Source organism: Sapajus apella, unplaced genomic scaffold, assembly GCF_009761245.1.
Source record: "Sapajus apella isolate SASKATOON/1434 unplaced genomic scaffold, GSC_monkey_1.0 scaffold36, whole genome shotgun sequence".
NCBI classification, from domain to species: Eukaryota; Metazoa; Chordata; class Mammalia; order Primates; family Cebidae; genus Sapajus; species Sapajus apella.
In genome coordinates this window covers 24,221,366-24,244,000 of record NW_022436976.1, presented here as the reverse complement: position 1 = coordinate 24,244,000, position 22,635 = coordinate 24,221,366, and the positions used below count along the sequence as shown (strand labels likewise).

General features: G+C 41.8%; 1 protein-coding gene across 15 annotated transcripts in view; it reads left to right on the top strand.

Annotated features, from left to right (window-relative positions):
• Nucleotides 1-22,635, top strand: part of PATJ (PATJ crumbs cell polarity complex component) — a 395,978-nt gene that overhangs the window by 5,011 nt on the left and 368,332 nt on the right. For all 15 annotated transcript variants that reach the window (XM_032296822.1, XM_032296813.1, XM_032296821.1 and 12 more), the window contains exons 2-6: nucleotides 12,968-13,024; nucleotides 13,120-13,286; nucleotides 16,892-17,086; nucleotides 19,608-19,747; nucleotides 22,092-22,287. In XM_032296822.1, coding sequence (XP_032152713.1) covers nucleotides 13,003-13,024; nucleotides 13,120-13,286; nucleotides 16,892-17,086; nucleotides 19,608-19,747; nucleotides 22,092-22,287 — 720 coding nt within the window. In that variant the 5' untranslated portion in view covers nucleotides 12,968-13,002. The remainder of the gene's footprint in view (nucleotides 1-12,967; nucleotides 13,025-13,119; nucleotides 13,287-16,891; nucleotides 17,087-19,607; nucleotides 19,748-22,091; nucleotides 22,288-22,635) is intronic.

The following is a 22,635-nucleotide window of genomic DNA, read 5'->3' as shown; positions in this document are numbered from 1 at the left end:
TGTTACCCAGGCTGGAGTGCAATGGCGCGATCTCGGCTCACTGCAACCTCCGCCTCCTGGGTTCAGGCAATTCTCCTGCCTCAGCCTCCTGAATAGCTGGGATTACAGGCACGCGCCACCATGCCCAGCTAATTTTTTGTAGTTTTAGTAGAGACGGGGTTTCACCGTGTTGACCAGGATGGTCTCGATCTCTTGACCTCGTGATCCACCCGCCTCGGCCTCCCAAAGTGCTGGGATTACAGGCTTGAGCCACCGCGCCCGGCCCCTATATATATTCTTATAGTGAATTCTGAGATTTAGAACCTTGTGATTTGAGACGGTGCCTCAGCACTTTCTAGTTCTTACAATTGCGTTTTTACTTAACAGCATTTAATAATTATCCTTACACTGAACAGCCAGCAGTCGGAAGTTACTTGCTTTGTTAAAATTTAACAAGAATATATTAGGTTGGGGAAGCCAAAGTGGGATTTAATTTGTTCACTTAAGACTTTGCTCCTGTTGGTGAGCCAACTTGGTAAGTTTTTTGAGTAATAGGACTAATCTACCTTAATATTTGCATGATCATTGCTATGTTTTTTTCTTAGAGTTTTGTGTAGATTTGGATGGCCTCCCCTCCTTTATTTATTTATTTTTTTTGAGATGGAGTCTTGCTCTGTCACCCAGGCTGGAGTGCAGTGGTGCAATCTCGGCTCACTGCAGCCTCGTCCCAGGGTTCAAGTGATTCCCCTGCCACAGCCTCCCGAGTAGCTGGGACTACAAGCGGGCACCGCCAGGTGCGGCTGATTTTTTGTATTTTTAGTAGAGACAGGGTTTCACCATGTTGGTTAGGATGGTCTTGATCTCCTGAGCTCGTAATCCTTCTGCCTCCACCTCCCAAGGTACTGGGATTACAGCTGTGAGCCACCGCGCCCAGCCTGGAGCCCTTATTTTAGGTTCTGGTGCAAAAGGGGAGAAATTTAGCGCCCATCAATACCCTTCCTTTTAAGTCAGTGGGATAGATCGATGCTGAAGATGTATTGTTCAGTCTTCTCATAAATAATGATTACACACTAAAATCTCTGTTACAGTATTTTAATTATTAGCTTTTTCAGTGCCATGATCATGGTTCACTAGCCCTGACCTCCCCGGCACAAGAGTTCCTCTTACCTCAGCCTGGACTGCAGACACGCACCACCACGCTCTGCTAGTTTTTGTTTTTGTGCAGATGGGGTTTTGCCATGTTTTAAATCATTTTGATTGAAAAGAGATGTTAATAGTAGCTATCATTTGTTGAATGTGTACTGTGTGCTAGGCTAAATGCTCTAAATTATCCTCTTCAATATGCATATGAAGTGATCCCCCCACCTTCATCCCTCCCCGCCCCCAGACAGAGTCTTGCTCTGTCACGCAGGCTGGAGTGCAATGGCGCAATCTTGAAATTGGCTCACTGTTACCTCTGCCTCCCAGGTTCAAGCAGTTCTCCTGCCTCAGCCTCCCGAGTAGCGGGGATTACAGGTGCCCGCCACCATGGCCAGCTATGTTTTTGTTTGTTTATTTACTTTTTGAGAAAGAGTTTTGCTCTTGTTGCCCAGGCTGGAGTGCAATGGCACAATCTCAGCTTACCGTAACGTCACTCTGCCTCCCAGGTTCAAGCGGTTCTCTTGGCATGAGCCACCGTACCCGGCCTATTTTTTGTATTTTTAGTAGAGACAGGGTTTCACCCTCTTGGCCAGGCTGGTCTTGAATTCCTGACCTCATGATCTGCCCGCCTCGGCCTCCCAAAGTGCTAGGATTACAGGCATGAGTCACTGGGACTTACCAGGAAGTAATTTTTATTAACTTTTTTTTTTTTTTTTTTTTTTAACAAACAAGGAAACTGAGGTGTAGGGAGATTTAAACAATTGACCAGAAGAACACAGGGTGGGTCCTAGGGATAGACCCTAAGTCTATGTGATTTCAAAGCTCATAGGCTATAGAATTTTCCATATTTCAGTAGTTGGCTATAGAATCAACTGGCAAAACATTGATTACTGAAGTAATTTAGTTCTTAACCTGTTTTTGTGTTAGTGACCAATAGGAAATGATCTAAATTTTCATCAACAGGAGACTGGGTAAGGAAAGTATGTATTCCTACCTTGGAATGTTGCTTAGTTGTTACAATGACTGAGGAGGAACTGCCTATATCATCGTGAATAACAACCCCACCCCCACCTGTTTTTTTGTTGTTTTTTTTTTAATGGAGACAGGGTCTCACTCTGTTGCCCAGGCTGTGGAGTGCAGTGGTGTGATCATGGCTCACTGCAGCCTAGACATCCTGGGCTCAGTCAATCCTCCCACTTTAGCCTCCTGAGTAGCTGGGAGTACAGATGTGTGCCACCACATCTGGCTAAGTTTTAAATTTTTTGTCAAGATGGGGTCTTGCCATGTTGCCCAGGCTGGTCTCAAACTGGGGCTCAAGTGATCTGCCTGCCTTGGCCTCCCAAAGTGCTGGGATAATAGATGAATAAATCTTAAAAATATAAATTTGAACTTAAAATAGCAAGTTGCTGAAGAATAAGTATACAGTATGATGTAATTTATATAAAGTTTAAAAACCTGCTGAACAATAATACTGCAAACCAGGACACTATGTGTTTTAAAAATTTCACATTTGAATTTTGTCTGTATTGATTGCTTGCATTTGGGAAGCTGCCTCATAGTTCAAAGAAATTAGTGGAACCTCTATGAGGTGAACATTCTTTAATGTAGGTTGTACTCTTAGAATCAAACCAGACTCCTGCCCTCACTTTGGCCCTCTGCACACCTTGCTTGGTTGGTAGATCGGTTTTAAGCCTGGATCTGTGGGCTTTCAGGGACAGGTCAGTTTCATTTCATTTTAGTTTCCATCAATAATTAGTGGGTGTGGCTTTGACCATAGGGGCTGGTGGGCAGGGCTTCTCCCTGGTCTTCTTTGGGGTTACTTTCTGGAGCTTCTAATGAAGTTCCAGGACATAGCGTATAGAAGAGGGAGATGCGTTAAGTGAATGTTGAGGGTCAGGTTATAAATGTCGTCCCACCCCCCCAAACCCCTGTTTAAAATTTGAAGTATTCTCTCATTTTTAAAGTAGTTATCCTAAAAGGTCATTAACATTTGAACCCCTTCCCTATGAAATTAACTCTCTCCAGTGTCATCTGTGTTTCCTTGCTTTGTTTTTACCTTTTTTCATAGCATCCTTTAATCTTTTTACTTTTACTTTTTTCTTTTTCTTTTTTTTTTTTTTTTGGGGGGGACGGAGTTTCGCTCTTGTTACCCAGGCTGGAGTGCAATGGCGTGATCTCGGCTCACCGCAACCTCCGCCTCCTGGGTTCAGGCAATTCTCCTGCCTCAGCCTCCTGAATAGCTGGGACTACAGGCACACGCCACCATGCCCAGCTAATTTTTTGTATTTTTAGTAGAGACGGGGTTTCACCATGTTGACCAGGATGGTCTTGATCTCTTGACCTCGTGATCCACCCGCCTCGGCCTCCCAAAGTGCTGGGATTACAGGCTTGAGCCACCGCGCCCGGCCCTCTTTTTCCTTTTTTTGAGATGGAGTCTTGCTCTGTTGCCCAGGCTGGAGTGCAGTGGTGTGAGTTCTACTCACTGCAACCTCCACCTCATGAATTCTAGTGATTCTCCTGTCTCAGCCTCCTGAATAGCTGGGATTACAGGTGTACACCATGACGCCTGGCTAATTTTTGTATTTTAGTGGAAATGAGGTTTCACCATGTTGACCAATCTGGTCTCAAACTACTGGCCTCAAGTGAGCTGCCTACCTTGGCCTCCCAAAGTGCTGGGAGTACAGGTGTGAGCCATGGTGCTCAACTCCTGATATGATCATAATTTTGGGGGATAAGTTGGCAGTGCACAGTCTGTAGTGTGGGTAAAATTGAACAGCATTTTTGAGGTGGAAACTAATCATTAGTGAAGAGTATGAATGCCCAGGTCTTTTTAGTGGGGACTGGCTACGTGATTGGAGATCTCTAAGTGTGAAAATTGCCCAGATTTTTTTGTCGTTGTTGCTTGTTGTAGAAAACTGCTACCAACAGGAATACAGAAGCCTACCATAGGCCGGGTGTGGTGACTCGGGCCTGTAATCCCAGCACTGTGGGAGACTGAGGCAGGCAGATCATCTGAGGACAGGAGTTCGAGACCAGCCTAGCCAACATGGTAAAACCCTGTCCCTACTAAAAATACACAAATTAGCTGGGTGTGGTGGCACACACCTGTAGTCCCCGCTACTAGGGAGGCTGAGGCAGGAGGATTGCTTGAACCTAGGAGGTGGAGGTTGCAGTGAGCCAAGATCATGCCACTGCACTCCAGCCTGGGCAACAGAGTGAGACCCTGTCTCAAAACAAAAAGTCTACCATACAGCAGTTTAACTTTGTTCCTACAAAAGGGCCAAGTTGTAGGCAGAGTATTATTGATATGCATTGCTTAACTTTGACTAGTTTAATGAGAAAGTTAGCATGAGTTAACTGAATTAGTCTGAAAAACTGTCTTCATTTCATTTTAAAAAGTTTATTTATGTTTGTTGAAGCACTATTCACAAGTTTTTATTTCAGATTCTGAATTTATTTATTTATTTATTTTATAGAGACAGAGTTTCACCATGTTTGTCAGGCTGGTTGGTCTCAAACTTCTGACCTCAGGTGATCCACCTGCCTCGGCCTCCCAAAGTGCTAGGATTACAGACGTGAGCCACGATGCCTGTCCTCAGATTCTGAATTTAAAGTGTTGTCTTTCAACTTCAATTTCACCATTTCCTGAATGCTCACTGTCAGGAGGACTTAAGCATTGCCTAGGCTTAAGCATATATCTGCAAAATGGCAGGACTGTTCTGGCATTTGTATATATTTCCGAAATCCCAGGGATATAGTGGTCAAAAATACAGTATTTTTATATTTAAGTTGTTTGGAAAAGGTCTTATCATTTGATAGGAACACAAGGCTGGGACACCTGACTTGAATCTGCAGATGTATTTATCTGAAGTACTGGTAGAGAGCAACCATTACTCTTTGGCTAGGAAAGTTTATTTAATCAATCAGTACCTCATAAGTGCTGAGCTTAGAGGACAAAGGAATGATAATTAGACTAGACACATCCTTAGCTTTGTACTCCAAAGGAAACAATAGAAACTTAAAGCTTCAATTTTTGAATAACTTCAGAAATCATGACTATGTTTACACTTGACATTGATATTTGCACTTGATATTGATAAGCATAAATATGATTATATTTATACTTGCTCATTGATTCTTCAAATTCTCTGGTTCAATGAGCTCTGAAAGATTCCCACTGGGGAGTTATGTGTGGTCTAATTGTGACCTGCCCAATTCACTTGTGCAGTTAGAGACTAAATACCTCTCCTTTTCCAAAGAGATTGCAAGTGATCTCTTTCTTTCCAAATTTCAAGTTAGACATATCATATGTCTTATTAAATCAGTGGGGAGTTTCGTTCTTGTGAACTACTGGGAGTTCAAAAAGTGTTTCTCAGAGGCCTTACTTTGCCTATATTCTTGATTCTATTACATATATTTTATTTACTGTTTTTAATCTTAATCAGATCAAGAGTTTAATAAAATATATATAATAAACAAAATAAATAAAATATAATTTAAAATTAAATTTCTATCTCTCTTCAAATGCTCTATTAATTGGCATTGGCCTAGGCCATGGGTTTTAAAAAGCCACAATGTTATAATAATTTCCTTCAATCACATTCTACAGTGAACCAGATATGAAAAATTCATGGCACAAACTCTCTTGATCAATGATGGAGTGGAAACTGCCGAGCATAATAAAGTTCTCATTCTCTGGAGGCTGTACAACTGTGAGGACAGCAGTACCATGTGGCATTTTAATTTCTAGCTGTGACCAATTGTAGGTTGCCTATCTATGACAAGTTAGACTCAGTTTTACCATGTTTCAACAAAGTTGAAATCCCCTTCCATAAGCCCTGCTGGTTTCTTAACCAGACAGGTCAAAATTGAATGACCAAAGATTACCTGTGACCATACCATGAGTGAGACATAGGTTCTATTTAGCCTGAGTGCTGTCTGATGGATATTGAGTTGTAGAGTTACTGGTGTTTCTTACTTCTCTTGCCATCTTTTTTTTTTATTTTTTTGAGACAGAGCCTCCCTCTATTGCTCAGGCTGGAGTGCAATAGCATGATCTTGGCTCACCACAACTTCCAGCTCTGGTGCTCAAGTGACTCTCCTGCCTCAATTTCCTGAGTAGCTGGAACTACAAGTGTGTGCTACCATGTCCAGCTACTTTTTTGTATTTTTACTAGAGATGGGGTTTCACTGTGTTAGCCAGGATGGTCTCGATCTCCTGACCTTGTGATCTGCCCACCTCGGCATCCCAAAGTGTTGAGATTACAGGCGTGAGCCAGAGTGCCTGACCTTCCCTTATCATATACTCTGTTTTTGATCGCAGCTCACTGCACCCTCAATTTCCTGGCCCCAAAGATTCTCTCACCTCAGGCTCCCAAGTAACTAGAACTACAGCTTTGCCATGATGCCTGGCTAATTTTTTGTATAATTATTATTTTTTAATAGATACAGGGTTTTGCTGTGCTGCCCAGGCTGGTCTCAAACTCCTGGGCTCAAGCAATTTACCCACATGGGCCTTTCAAAGTCCTGGGATTACAGGCATGAACCACCGTGCCTGGCCTTATATACTCATAAAGCTTTAATCTTCTTCCCTAGATATTTCTTTACACCATGGAGTTGTAATTTTCCAGACCTACTTTGTGGACATAGTTTAACCTTACTAATTATGAGTCAGAGACTTGGGTTTCATGGCGTGTACCTGTAGTCCCAGCGACACAAGAGGCTGAGGGAGGAGGATCTCTTGAGCCCAGGAGTTTAAATACAGCCTGGGCAACATAGTGAGACACTGTTTCTGAAAAAATAGAAAAGAAAATAAGAGAGGTAGATGGCCAACCAATTTCTACCCTTAACCCTTACCAAGAGATACTCTACTATGGTCTCCAAAATGTGCAAGATGATCCATTAAGAGGTTAGGAAGATGACAGTAAAACTTTACCATTTCTACCTTACCCTCATAAAGTTTCTATGCTATGTGTGCTTTAAAACATATGTGTGTAGTAGTATATGTCTATAATTATTTAAAAATAAATTGAGGCCGGGCGCGGTGGCTCAAGCCTGTAATCCCAGCACTTTGGGAGGCAGAGGCGGGTGGATCACGAGGTCAAAAGATCGAGACCATCCTGGTCAACATGGTGAAACCCCGTCTCTACTAAAAATACAAAAAATTAGCTGGGCATGGTGGTGCGTGCCTGTAATCCCAACTACTCAGGAGGCTGAGGCAGGAGAATTGCCTGAACCCAGGAGGCGGAGGTTGCGGTGAGCCGAGATCGTGCCATTGCACTCCAGCCTGGGTAACCAGCGAAACTCCGTCTCAAAAAAAAAAAAAAATAAATAAATTGAGGTACATGGCTGCCGTATTTTTTACTGATGGGAATGTGTGTTTTTAAAAGTTTGAAGACCACTAATCTATACCATGATCAGAATTACCTTTTAAAAATAGAAATCTGAACTCAATGTTTCCCTACTTAAAAGCCTTTAATTATTTCCTGTTGCTAACAGGATAAAGACCAGTCTGCTTAGCATTATTTGCAAGAACCCTTTCAAATTAGTCTATCTGAATCAGTGCTTCTCAAACTATCAGTGGTAAAAGATCAGGCTCCCCACTCCATAATCTTTTAAGAACTTATATTTTTGTAAAGTAAGTTGTTAGAAAAAAAGATTTTTTTTTTTTTTTTTTTGAGAAGGAGTCCGCCCTTTTGCCCAGACTGGTGCAATTTTGGCTCACTGCAACCTATGCCTCCCAGGTTCAAGCGATTCTCCTGCCTCAGCCTCCTGAGTAGCTGGGACTACAGGTGCCTACCACCATACCTGGCTAATTTTTGTATTTTTTGTAGAGACTGGGGTTTCACCATATTGGCCAGGCTGGTCTCAAACTCCTGACTTTGTGATCTGCCTGCCTCAGTCTCCCAAAGTTCTGGGATTACAGAAGTGAGCCACCATGCCTGACCTATTTTTTAAATTTACAGTGAGAGAGGTTTCTGATGTGTTCTCATTCCAGTATTCCTAAACTTTTTAGACAGGGTTAGTCATTCTTTATTTATGATTTCTCTTAGCATGCGGTACATACCTCTGCTCTGCTCCTGTGTGTTTATGCCTTACAGTATAATTATCCCACTGTGTGGCTTGCAGACTGTCATAGCTATCATCTTTTTGTCACTTTTACTTTATTATTATTATGATTTTTTTTGATCTTGCTCTGTTGCCAGACTGGAGTGCAGTAGTGCAATCATGGTTCACTGCAATGGCGATCTTCTGGGCTCAAGCGATCCTCCCACCTCAGCCTGCTGAGTAGCCAGGACTACAGGCATGATTTAACAGGCTTGGCTAATTTTTGAATTTTTTGGTAGCGACTGGGTCTCACTATCTTGTCCAGGCTGATCTTGAATTCCTGGGCTCAAGCAATTGTTGCACCTTAGCCTCCTAAAGTGCTGGGTTTACAGGTGTAAGCCATTGCATTGGGCACTATTTTTTATTATTTTTATTTTGAGCTTTTGAGACAGGGTCTCATGCTGTTTCTTGGCTGGAGTGCAGTGTTGTAATCTTGGCTGACTGCAGCCTCAAACTCCCCGAACCCAGGTGATCCTTCCACCTCAGCCCCCTGAATAGCTGGGACTACAGGTGTGCACCATCACACCCAGCTAATTTTTGCATTTTATGTAGATACAGGGTTTTGCCATGTTACCCAGGCTGATCTCAAACTCCTAGACTCAAGTGATCCACCCACCTTTGTCTCCTAACGTGCTGGGTTTACAGGCATGAGCCATCATGCCTGCTCCCTAGTTTTTAAATTATAAAATTTAAACCTGCAGCATTTAAATTGGTAAAGTGAAAAGTTTAATTTTTCAATCTCTCCATCATCACGACTGCTTTCTAGAAGTAATCACTACTACTAAATTGACTATCTTTCTAAATTTCTTTTTCTTGATATGTGCGTCTGGCTATGTTGCCCAGGCTGATGTTGAACCCTTGGGCTCAAGTGATCCTCCCACCTCAGCCTCCCAAGTAGCAGGGATCACAGGCACATGCCACCATGCTTGGCTTAACTCTTTTTCTAGAAGCCTACACACACACATTTTTTTTCTTACAAACGTGAAAATAATGCACTCATTCTGAAACTCTGTTTTCCTCTAATGAAAAGGGTTAGATTCTCAAAGCATCCTCGTATGAATGTAAAATCTTACCCAACTCCAAACCTTACTCATGATTCAGAGGCTACAGGTAGAAGCCAGACACAGATGAGCATTCCTTCCTGGAGGAGCTCCCAGCAAGCAGGCACATCTTTCAGAGAATTTCACTTTCTTCTACATTAGTTCATATTATCAACATACTGAAAATAGTGATACAAAATCATTTCTATTTTTTTTTTTTGGAGATGGAGTTTTGCTCTTGGTACCCAGGCTGGAGTCCAGTGGCATGATCTTGGCTCGTTGCAACCTCTGTCTCCTGGGCTTAAGTGATCCTCCTGCCTCAGCCTCCCAAGTAGCTGGGTATAGGCAAGTGCCATGCCCAGCTAATTTTTGTATTTTTAGTAGAGATGGCGTTTCTCTGTGTGGGCCAGGCTGGTCTTGAATTCCCGACCTCAGGCGATCCACCCACCTTGACCTCCCCAAGTGTGTGATTACAAGGCATTAGCTGCCTCGAGCAGCCTGGTTGGTTTCTTTTGAGGTGTAGATGACTAGTAAGAATCTGAAATCATTTGTACAGGTTGGGGAGTTTTCTTTTCTTTTTTGTTAAGACGGGGTCTGTCTCCCTTTGTCACCCAGGCTGGAGTACAGTGGCATGAATGATCATGGCTCACTGCAACCTTAAGCTCCTGGGCTCAAGTGATCCTCTCACCTCAGTCTCCAACATAGCTGAGATTACAGGTACAAGCTACCACACCTGACTAATTTTTTTTGTTTTTGTAGAGACAAGGTTTCACTTTGTTGCCCAGGCTGGTCTTAAGCTCCTGGCTTCAAGTGATCCTTCTGCCTTGGGCTCCTAAAGTTCCGGGATCACAGGCATGAGCCACTGCTCCTGGCCTGGTTTGATAAATTTTGCTAAGCATATACATCTGTGTAAACAGTACCACCTTCAAGACACAGAACGTTTCCATCACTCCAAAAAAGCTTCCTTGAACCCCTTCCCAGTGTAGGGGAGGGGAAACATCTTTAGCTACTACCCTTCTAAGTTTTTGGTTGGGGACCCTGTAATAAAAGGTAGATTAACAAGAGAAAACCATAAAATGTTGTTTAATATAAGTTTTATGTGACATCGGAGCCTTCATAAGGAAGTGAAGACCCGAAGAAGCAGTTAAACCTGAGTGTTTTTAAATTAGGTTTGATGAAGAAGGAAGAGTTGTGGAATCTCATAGGACAGAAAGGGATATGAGCTAAGAGTACTAAACTGGGAAAAACTTAACAAGGCCTATTTGTTCAGATTCCTCTGGGTGTTCCTCATTTTTTTTTTTTTTTTTAATTTTTGAGACAAGAGTCTCACTCCGTTCCCCAGGCTGGAGTGCGGTGGCTCGATCACAGCTCACTGCAGCCTCAACCTCTTGGGCTCAAGTGATCTTCCTGCCTCAGCCTTCTGAGCAGCTGGGACTACGGATGTGTGCCACCATGCATGGCTGAGATGGCATGGATTTCTTTTTTTTTTTTTTTTGAAATGGAGTTTTGCTCTGTTGTCCAGGCTAGAGTGCAGTGGTACAATCTTGGTTCACTGCAACTTCCGCTTCCCGGGTTCAAGCAATTCTTGTGCCTCAGCCACCCAAGTAGCTGGAATTACGGGTGTCCGCCACCACGCCCAGCCAGTTTTTGTATTTTTAGTAGAGGAGAGGTTTCACCATCTTGGCCAGGCTTGTCTTGAACTCCTGACTTTGTGATCCACCCACCTCAGCCTCCCAAAGTGCTGGGATTACAGGTGTGAGCCACCGTGCCTAGCCTGCGTGGCTGATCTGTAAAATTTTTTTGTAGAGACAGGATCTCACTGTGTTGCTCAGGCTGACCTCAGACTCTGGGGTGCAAGTGATCCTCCTGCCTCGGCCTCCTAAAATGCTGGAATTATAGCCATGATTCTGTGCCGGCCACTCTGTGCTTTGAGATTAAGATGCTGCTATCTGGCCGGGCGCGGTGGCTCAAGCCTGTAATCCCAGCACTTTGGGAGGCCGAGGCGGGTGGATCACGAGGTCAAGAGATCGAGACCATCCTGGTCAACATGGTGAAACCCCGTCTCTACTAAAAAAAAATACGAAAAATTAGCTGGGCATGGTGGCGCGTGCCTGTAATCCCAGCTACTCAGGAGGCTGAGGCAGGAGAATTGCCTGAACCCAGGACGCGGAGGTTGCGGTGAGCCGAGATTGCGCCATTGCACTCCAGCCTGGGTAACATGAGTGAGACTCTGTCTCAAAAAAAAAAAAAAAAAAAAAAGATGCTGCTATCTTCTGGGAATAGAGAGCAACCTCTCACAAGATAATCCTATGGTCTACTTCAGGAGAAGTCCTTTCTGCACCTGCTATTTCTCAGATTCCTTCAGCTTAAAATATTCAACATGCCAAGGTGTCATATTTTGGGAGTTGCATGTTCTGAAGCCTATCATAGCTCCCTTTCACCATGTCCCAGGTAAATTAATCTATAATTATAGATTAGCGTTGTCAGTACTTGAACTTCATATGAATGGAATCATGCAGTACAATTTGTGCCTTTTTGGGTCAGGTTTCTTGTTCTCAGCATATCATTTTTGAGATTTATCCTTGTGTGTATCAGCAATTTTTTTCTTCTTTATTTCTGAATATTATATACTATTATTTGTTTATTCATCTGTTACTAGACATTTGGGTTTTTCTAGTTTTGGGCTTTTATAAATAAAAAATGCTAAAATCTTTCATGTACAGGTGTTTTTGTAGGCATGTATTTTCATAAATATTAAGTAAATATTTATGAGTGGAAGTGTTGGGTCAAATAGTAAGTGTATTTTTAACTTTATAAGAAACTACCAGCTGGGCATGCTGTCTCGTGCCAGTATTCCCAGCACTTTGGAAGGCCAAGGCAGGCAGATCACCTGAGGTCAGGAGTTCAAGACCAGCCTGGCCAACATGGTGAAACCCTGTCTCTACTAAAAATACAAAAATTAGCCAGGCGTGGTGGCACATGCCTGTAATCCCAGCTACTTGGGAGGCTGAGGCAGGAGAATTGCTTGAACTTGGGAGGCGGGGGTTGCAGTGAACTGAGATCGCACCACTGCACTCCAGCCTGAGCGACAGAGGGAGACTTCGTGTAAAAAAAAAAAAAAAGAGGCCGGGCATGGTGGCTCACGTCTGTAATCCCAGCACTTTGGGAGGCCAAGGTTGGTGGATCATGAGCTCAGGCGATTGAGACCAGCCTGACCAACATAGTGAAACCCCGTCTCTATTAAAATACAAAAAATTGCCTGGGTGTGGTGGCACACGCCTGTAGTCCCAACTACTTCAGAGGCTGGGACAGGGGAATCACTTGAACCTGGGAGGTGGAGGTTTCAACGAGCCAAGATCATGCCACTGCATTCCAGACTGGCGACAGAAGACTCTGTCTTAAAAAAAAAAAAGAAACCACCAATTTTCCAAAGTGATTGTGACATTTTACATTTCTATTAGCAACGTACGAGATAGTTCCAGGCACTTCACAGCCTTGTTGACACTTAGTATTATTGTCTATTTTTTAATTTTAGTTATCTTAGTGGGTGCATAGTAGCACCTCGTTGTGGTTATAATTTGAATTTCACTGAGTGGAGTCTTGATAAAGAATGAGTTCTTGAGGTTTTTCTTAAATTTTCTATAGGATTATAGCCATATACAATTGAAATTCATCTTTTATATTTTTAAATTTTTCTTTAGGTATCTTTAAGAGTGATTGAAGAGAATAATTCAAAATGCCTGAAAATCCTGCTACAGGTATACTGGGTATATTGTTCTGTAATTAATTAATGATTTAAAAATGGAATCTCAGATGACTTAACTGTTATTCTACTTATTCATCTTGACACAAGATAAACTGCAGGTCCTGCAGGTCCTTGATCGCCTGAAAATAAAATTGCAGGAGAAGGGTGACACATCGCAGAATGAGAAGTTATCTACGTTTTATGAGACACTAAAGAGTCCTCTCTTCAACCAGATACTCACACTTCAGCAGTCCATCAAGCAACTGAAGGGGCAAGTAAGTTACCCATCAGAGCTTTACATTAATATAGTATATTAACATATTCAAACCATCGAAGAAAGATAAAGGAGATAGACAAAGACAAATTATCTTTAAGGAATCAGTTCAGCAAAGAGACTGTATTGGGATCTGTAACCTGTAACCTGCAGGTAGCATTGGCATGGATAATTTTAAAATGTCAATAGTCAATTTTTTGTTTGGTAGCTGGGTGTGGTGGCGTGTACTGGTAGTCCCAGCTACCACACCCAGCTACCAGTACCCAGCTACCAGTCAGTCCTGGGTAGTCCCAGGAGGCTGAGGTGGGAGGATTGCTTAAGCCCAGGAGTTCCAGGTTGCAGTGAGCTATGATTATGCCACTGCACTCCAACCTGGATGACAGAGTGAGACACTGTCTCTCAAAAAAAAAATTGCGTTTGATTTTAGGATATAGTTTTTGTACTACTTCTTTAAGTATGTAAAGGTCAGATACTTTGAGAATTCTCAACATCTTTTTCAAAATTATAAAATAGTGCTTAACTTAAATATATTTTCTTTTTATTTTGAGACAAGGTTTCTCTCTGTTGCTGAGGCTGGAGTGCAGTGGTGTGATCTTAGCTCCCTGCAGCCTTGACCTCCCAGGCTCAAGCAATGCTCCCACCTCAGCTTCCAGAGTAGCTGGGATAGGTGTGTGCCACCACACTGAGGCTGATTTTTAAAAATTTTTGTAGAGACAGGGTCTCCCTATGTTGCCCAGGCTGGTCTCAAACTATTGGCCTCAAGCAGTCCTCCTGCCTCAGCCTTCTAAAGTGCTGGGATTATAGGCATGAGCCTCCTCGCCCACGCGTATTTTCCTTAGGAAGTCTTTTATCTAACAAGAAGTGATCATGCCCTTACAGCACAATAATCACACTTATCTTAATTATCAAATATTTATTGTCTCTCTAATGCATATTCTCATTAGAAGTTCTTTGGAAGCAGTATACCTGATATTTAAATATATAGTTGTGTTTCCTCTACTCATTTACCAGACTCTCTGGACTCTGCAGGTTCTAGCACATCACTATTGAATGAGGGACACATAGCGCTTCTTCTTCCTAGAGGGGTGCAAATTAGTAGTTGTGGGATTTTTTTTTTTTTTTTTTTTTGGTGCTGAGATTGAACCAGAAATTAATTGTTTTGACTGTCCTCTTAGATTCTCTGTTTTGGAGTCAGGAATGGCAAATTACTTTTAAATCGCCAATGCTGGAAGCTGAGCTTGAATAGTAGCTATACTATAGATGAAATTTGGGCAGAATTTAAAGCATAATCGGAGATAATTTATCAGGGTTATGTGAAAATTTACAAAATTTGGGGAAAAAATGGTTTTTGCTCATAAACTAAAGTGCTTGCCTATTAAATATTTTCTGAGTAATTTGTTCATAGCCAATTAAGGATTAAACTCTACACATATGTCTTTCTGTGAATTGCTTTCTTTAAACCAGAATTTATACCCTAATGTTAACACTGCCTATATTGATGTTTAGCTTTCTGTATTTCTCCTGGTCATAGAATATCATAATAGTGAATGCTGTTGGTAACAACTGAAATTGGCAGGGATCAGTAGAAATCCATCACATTTGTTGGACTAAGAGTGGATCTAACTAACCACCCTATCCTAATAGCAGTTCTTTATATTTGTATAGTTTGCAGTTGCTGTGTGCACAGTCATATTTTATCCATTCGGCTGTATAATCCCTGTAACCATGGGTTTTGATTTAGATTTTTTCTATGAGGTTTTATTGACATTCACTCTTTTTTTTTGTTTTTTTTGAGACGAAGTTTTGCTCTTGTTGCCCAGGCTGGAGTGCAATGGTACAATCTCGGCTTACCACAACCTCTGCCTCCTGGGTTCAGGCGATTCTCCTGCCTCAGCCTTCCGAGTAGCTGGGACTACAGGCATGCACCACCACACCCAGCTAATTTTGTATTTTTAGTAGAAATGGGGTTTCTCAATGTTGGCCAGGCTAGTCTCAAACTTCTGACCTCAGGTGACCTGCCTGTCTCGGCCTCCCAAAGTGCTGGGATTATAGGCCTGAGCCACCACGCCCGGCCTCTTTTTCTGGAGGCAGAGTCTCTGCCCAGGCTAGAGTGCAATGGTGTGATCATGGATCATTGTAGCCTCGACATCCTGGGCTCAAGCAATTCTTGCACAGGCATGTGACACATGCCCAGCTAATTTTTGTATTTTTTTGTATTACTTTGTTGCCCAGGCTGGTCTTGACCTCCTGGCCTGAAGCAGTCCTCCTGCCTTGATTGCCCAAAGTCCTGGGATTATAGGTGTAAGCCATCACAACCAGCCTGATAGTCATTCTTTTTTTTGTTGTTTTGAGACAGAGTGTCATTTTGTCAGGCTGAGTGCAGTGGCACAATCTCGGCTCACTGCAGCCTCCACCTCCACCTGTGGAGTTCAAGCAATTCTCCTGCCTCAGCCTTCCAAGTAACTGGAATTACAAGTGTGCACCGTCATGCTCAGCTAACTTTTATATTTTTAGTAGAGATGGGCTTTCACCATTGACATTCATTCTTAATATTACCTTTATTCCACTGTTTTGGCAGTTGTATCAGCCAGTGATATTTTAAATTATGTCCACTGTAATTACATGATTCTTCTCTTTCTACCAGTGTTTAAGTGACTCTGTGACTCACTTACTACTAATCTTGAGTAAGTTACTTAACCCCTGTGTGCCTCAGTTTTTATGCTTACAAGATGGGATAATGATATCTCATTGGACTGTTGTAAGAATTAAATGGTAATACCTGTAATCATTCTGGTACAATACTTATTCATAGCAAGCACGTAAGTACAGTTATTTTTATTTATTTTTTTTATTTATTTATTTTTTATTATTTTTTTTTTTTAATTTTTTTTAAATATTTTTTTTTTTGAGACGGAGTTTCGCTCTTGTTACCCAGGCTGGAGTGCAATGGCGCGATCTCGGCTCACCGCAACCTCCGCCTCCCGGGTTCAGGCAATTCTCCTGCCTCAGCCTCCTGAGTAGCTGGGATTACAGGCATGCGCCACCATGCCCAGCTAATTTTTTGTATTTTTAGTAGAGACGGGGTTTCACCATGTTGACCAGGATGGTCTCGATCTCTTGACCTCGTGATCCACCCGCCTCGGCCTCCCAAAGTGCTGGGATTATAGGCTTGAGCCACCGCGCCCGGCCCTGTAAGTACAGTTATTATTATCATCATGTACTACCTATGGATCCTTTGTGGCTCCCCACATGGAAATGTACAGATAAATGCAAGAGGGTTTACTGCCTTACACCTTATATGACTGGATGCATCTGTGTATGTGAAGTGTAATGGGATGTCAGTGTACATGCTGTTAACTTCGAGTAGTGGTAGAAGGCAGGAAACAAGAACAAATGTTAAGCCGTTACACATTTTGTATAATACTAAATTAAAAAAAATTCTAGCCTTGTGAATATACAGATTGATGTATCTTTACCTTATTTCTTTCCCATGTGTATAATTAATGTGTAAATTATCCATGTAATGGTCAAAATATAATATTTAACAAATAGATACATTTTTTCTATAGATTTCTGTTGATGATTCTTTTTTTTTCTCTCCAACAGCTCAACCATATACCCTCAGATTGTTCAGCCAACTTTGATTTTTCTAGGAAAGGTTTGTTAGTGTTCACCGATAGCTCCATTACTAATGGAAATGCCCACAGGCCCGCTAGTAACTCGACTGTATCTGGGCTATTTCCCTGGACCCCGAAGTTGGGAAATGAAGACTTTAACTCAGTCATTCAGCAGCTGGCTCAGGTAAAGTTGTATCTTCTTATGGAAATATTTAGCTTCATTTCTCCTGCTTGAGTTTTAAAAAGGAATTTAATACTCATTCTTTTTGCTGTAAAATGTGTTAGTATGTATTTTGCTTGCTTGTATTATTATTTTTTTTTTTTGAGACGGAGTTTTGCTCTTGTTACCCAGGCTGGAGTGCAATGGCACGATCTCGGCTCACCGCAACCTCCACCTCCTGGGTTCAGGCAATTCTCCTGTCTCAGCCTCCTGAGTAGCTGGGATTACAGGCACGCGCCACCATGCCCAGCTGATTTTTTGTATTTTTAGTAGAGACGGGGTTTCACCATGTTGACCAGGATGGTCTCGATCTCTTTGACCTCGTGATCCACCCGCCTCGGCCTCCCACAGTGCTGGGATTACAGGCTTGAGCCACCACGCCCGGCTGCTTGCTTGTGTTTTTATGTTAGGAGGAACTGACACCATTTTCTAACATTTGTGTTGAAATTTTATTGGCTTAAAATTTCATAAGGAAAGTATCCATGTATGTGGTAAGGAGAGTTTTTAAAACAATTAGTTAACATTTATTTTTTGAGATAAGGTCTCACTAAGGAGAATTTTTAGACAATGGCTAATTGAATGCATCTCTGTTCTTGCTAAAGAAAGATTCTTAAACATTTTGATGACAGGAGCTAAATTAATACAGCTTACCAGAAGTGATGAAATTCTGCCTGAAAGGGTGAGATGGGTGAATCACTTGAGCCCAGAAATTCAAGCCTATAGTAAGCTATGATTGTGCCCCTGTACTCCAGCCTGGGTGACAGAGCAAGAGCTGTCTCTCTCTCTGTTTTTTTTTTTTTTTTTTTTGAGACAAAGTCTCACTCTGTCAGCAGGCTAGAGTGCAGTGGCATGATCTTGACTCCCTGCAACTTCCGCTTCCTGGGTTCAAGCGATTCTCATGCCTCAGCCTGCCAAGTAGCTGGGACTACAGGGCCAACACGCCCAGCTAACTTCTGTAGTTTTAGTAGAGATGGGGTTTCTCCATATTGGCCAGGATGGTCTTGATCTCCTGACCTCGTTATCCACCTGCCTCAGCCTCCGAAAGTGCTGGGATTACAGGCGTGAGCCACTGCACCTGTCCAAGACCTGTCTCTTAAAAAACAAATAAATAGCTGGGCGCAGTGGCTCACACCTGTAATCCCAGCACTTTGGGAGGCCAAGTCAGGTGGATTATGAGGTCAGGAGTTTGAGACAAGCCTGGCCGACATGGTGAAACCCCATCTCTACTAAAAATACAAAAAATTAACCGGCATGGTGGTAGGTGCCTGTAATCCCAGCTACTCAGGAGGCTGAAGCAGGAGAATCGCTGGAACCTGGGAGGCGGAGGTTGCAGTGAGCTGAGATTGCGCCACTGCACTCCAGTCTGGGAGACAAAGTGAGACTCCGTCTTAAAAAAAAATAATAAAAAAATAAACTTGAGTTTCACTGTTAAATAGAATCTGTTTAAAGTATGATAATTAAATCATATTCTGGACCTAATTTCTTTTTTAACTTTATAGTTTTATCCCTTTCATTTGACTAATAATTATTTTTATGTGGTGTTTTTTTTAAATCACATTCATGAAGTTCTCATGTTATAAGTGCAGTTATTAACTAAATCAATAAAATACCTGGCTACCACAGGCAGAACCCATTTAATGCCAGTATATAGTGTAAGTCAGAACCAGCTGGGTTCTGACTTAGGCTATATATATATACTGGCATTTTTGATATATCTAATTTATTTTCCTCATTTAAAAATACGTTTTGCAGCTGGGCCCTGTGGCTCCCATCTGTAGGCTCAGATAGATTGTGCCATTGCACTTCAGCCTGGGCAAATGGGAGTGAGACCTTGCCTCAAAAAAAAAAAAAGAAAAAGAAAAAAAAGAGGCTGAGGCAGGTGGATCATTTGAGCTCAGGAGTTTGAGACCAGCCTGGGCAACATGGTAAAACCCCGTCCTACAAAAAATACAAAAATTTGACAGGCATGGTAGCATGTGCCTATAGTCCCAGCTGCCTGTGAGGCTGAGGCAGGAGGATTGCTTGAGCCCAGTAGACAAAGGTTGAAGTGAGCAGAGATCATGCCACTGTACTCCAGCCTGGGCGACAGAGCGAGACCCTGTCTCAATAAAATTAAAAAAAAAAAATGTACTTTGCATCAAGAGAATTTAGGGAAATTCAATGTAAAAAAGTAATTGAGAGTTTACTGTGGGAAAAGGCATTTTTCTCAGGAATTTCCATCCAGCTTGGGAGTCATCTCATGATGTGAATGAAGTGTGAAAATACCTCTGATTCCCTGAGGTTGCAGAACACTGCAAACTTTCTCTTATGTTCTACTGAAAATAATCAAGTGAAAGGATTTCCAGAAATAATTTATTACTGAAATGCTGAGTTTATGTGGTTCTTAGGAGAAGCTGTTTTTATGCTAAGCAATTTCGGTTCTGCAGAAAGGGCGTGTTAGTTAAATGTACACCATTGATTTTTTTTTTTAATGCTTTTTCATTAGGGGCGGCCAATTGAATATATAGATATAGAACGACCTTCAACTGGAGGTCTTGGATTCAGTGTGGTGGCCCTCAGAAGTCAAAATCTGGGAAAAGTTGATATCTTTGTGAAGGATGTCCAGCCAGGGGGCGTAGCAGACAGGTGAGGAAGCTGTTTATTTTCATTTGCTAATTGTTTCCTGATAATTCTGAAAACTATCATAAAGAGAGTGAAAAACTAGTAATAAAAACAGCAACAATAGCGGCTAACATTTGCTTTAGCTTTTGCTATGCATTCATCAGGCCTTTTGCGAATACTCTCCAACACCCTGTGGCAGCAGTTCCACTATATAGGTATCATCATCCTGTTTCATAGATGAGAAAGCTGAGATTCAGAGGTTCAGTGGTCAACCCATCGTCACAGAGCTGTTAACACTGGAGCCATGATGTGATTCCAAGACCATCTGACTGAAAGCTAGCGCTCTATTATCCTCTCTTACAATTAAACATGATATTGTAGCTATGGACTGATCAGTAGGATAGGAATATTGAAATTCTCATTCTGCATATTATTTGTTTATTATTCTTAAGATTATAACAACATTTTGGTGATCATGTCACTCTACTGATTTATTATTATTCTTGTCAATTAAGAGGCCCCTCAAGTTTATGTTATCTCCCATGTTGCATTTACTTTTATTTTTGAAGGGGTATTTGTAAGCCTTCTATTTTGTCTTTGTTTGATTTCCAGTGTTTGGTTTGTTATTCATTTAATAAGTATGCTATTCCAGTGTGCATGTTAGAATAACAGCAACAATGGCAGTATACTATTTTAAGATTCTTAGTCAATAATATATTTTTGAATTCACATTCTCCATTCATGGGGGATTAATTCTGGTCTCCCCAACTCAGATTTCAAACATAATGGGTTTCCATGACTTTTCGTCTTTTTTTTCTGCCATCTAAGGCAGAAGTAATTCTTCAAGAATTGTGGTGAGAATGGGTAAACTGGAAGAGGAATAATATCAATAATGTTTGGGAGATAATAAAATCAAATACAGTAAACCAGGACAGAGTAAATCTTAGGCTATCTTTAGGATATACTTTAACATAAGAAGTTAAAGGCTGTGCCCAGAATCTGACTCTTGATAAGATGCTAGACTTGTCTAGGCTTCAATTCCATAATATGTAAAATTTACTAAGTACTTTAAAGGTGAAATAAGGATTATGTGAGATGCAACTAAAGCACTTAACATAGTACTTGACTCATAATAAGTGCTCAGTAAATACTATTTTTCTTTAGAGATTTTGCTAATTTCTTTTAAAAATAGTCCTTCCTACCCTTTTTAGCAGTTGGCGGATTGGTGCTTGGGAGAGATTAAAAGGGTTCAGATTGGCCAAGTTAAGCAGCTCATGGCTGTAATCCTAGCTCTTTGGGAGTCCAAGACCAGCCTGGGCAACATGGCAAAACCCTGTCTCTACAAAAATTGTAAAAATTAGCTGGGCAAGGGAGTTCACACCTGTAGTCTCAGTTACTCCGGAGGCTGAGGTAGGATAATCACCTGAGTGTAGGAGGTTGAGGCTGCAGTGAGCTACGATTGTGCCATTGCACTTCAGCCAGGGCAAATGGGAGTGAGACCCTGCCTCAAAAAAAAAAAAAAAAAAAGGCTCAGCTAGAAATTTGGAAGTAATCTCTATGAATTTTCAAGGAAGGTTTGACCTCTATTGACAAATAGAAGACAAGTAGACAGTGAAGATGGGGTGAGAGGAGGTTATTGCTATAGTTGAGACTGTTGTTACCGCAGTGTGGTACGGGTAGAGATCAGGTTGGAGGGGACTCGGGAGTATTGGGTTCATGCAGTAATGGAGGCAGTGTCCATACTTATAAAACCTTGACGAGGTCCTAAAGATTCTATAGATTGTTTTTCTTTCCTTTTCTTTTCTTTTTTCTTTTTTTTTTTTTTTTGAGACAGGGTCTTGCTCTGTCACCCAGGCTACAGTGTAATGGCATGATCCCGGCTCACCGCAACCTCCACCTCCCGGGTTAAAGCAATTCTTCTGCCTCAGCCTCCTGAGTAGCTGAGATCACAGGCGTGCACCACCATGCCTGGTTAATTTTTGTATTTTTAGTGGAGATGGGGTTTCACCATGTTGGCCAGGCTGGTCTCAAACTTCTGACCTCATGATCCACCTGCCTCGGCCTCCCAAAGTGCTGGGATTACAGGCGTGAGCCACCATGCCCAGCCTGTTTTTCTTTATTTTTCTAGCCAGATGGCTTTTAAAATGTGTCCTTGTGTTTAAGGATGCATTACCAAATTCGGTAATTAGTTAATAACTTCTGTGAAACCACTCTGAAGGGCTCTGTTATATAATTAAATAATTATTTGATAAATGTACTAAGTGAAGTAGTACCATAGGCAACAAACTGCTTAACTTGAATAATCGTTTTTTAAAACTCAGGCTATTAGATCACTTAAAACAAAAATTTCTTTTCTTATGTGATTAAGGGATCAAAGATTAAAGGAAAATGATCAAATATTGGCCATTAATCACACGCCATTGGATCAGAACATTTCCCATCAGCAAGCAATTGCATTATTACAACACCCCACTGGATCTTTGCAACTGATTGTGGCCAGGGAGCCGGTCCACACAAAAAGCAGCACTTCTAGCAGCCTAACTGATACCACTCTGCCTGAAACAGTGAGTTGCAAATTTGAAAAAATACTTAATTTTGAATTATGCCATTGATTATAAGAAGAATAAAGACATTTAGAAGGTGTCGTTTTATTTTTTCCTTTTTTTTTTGAGATGGAGTTTCACTCTTGTTGACCAGGCTGCAGTGCAGTGGCCAGTGGCATGCTCTCAGCTCACTGCAACCTCTGCCACCTGGATTCAAGCGATTCTCCTGCCTCAGCCTCTCGAGCTGTTGGGACTACAGGCACCTGCCACCACACTTGGCTAATTTTTTGTATTTTTAGTAGAGACAGTGTTTCACTGTGTTGGACAGGCTGGTCTTGAACTCCTGACCTCAAGTGATTTACCCACCTC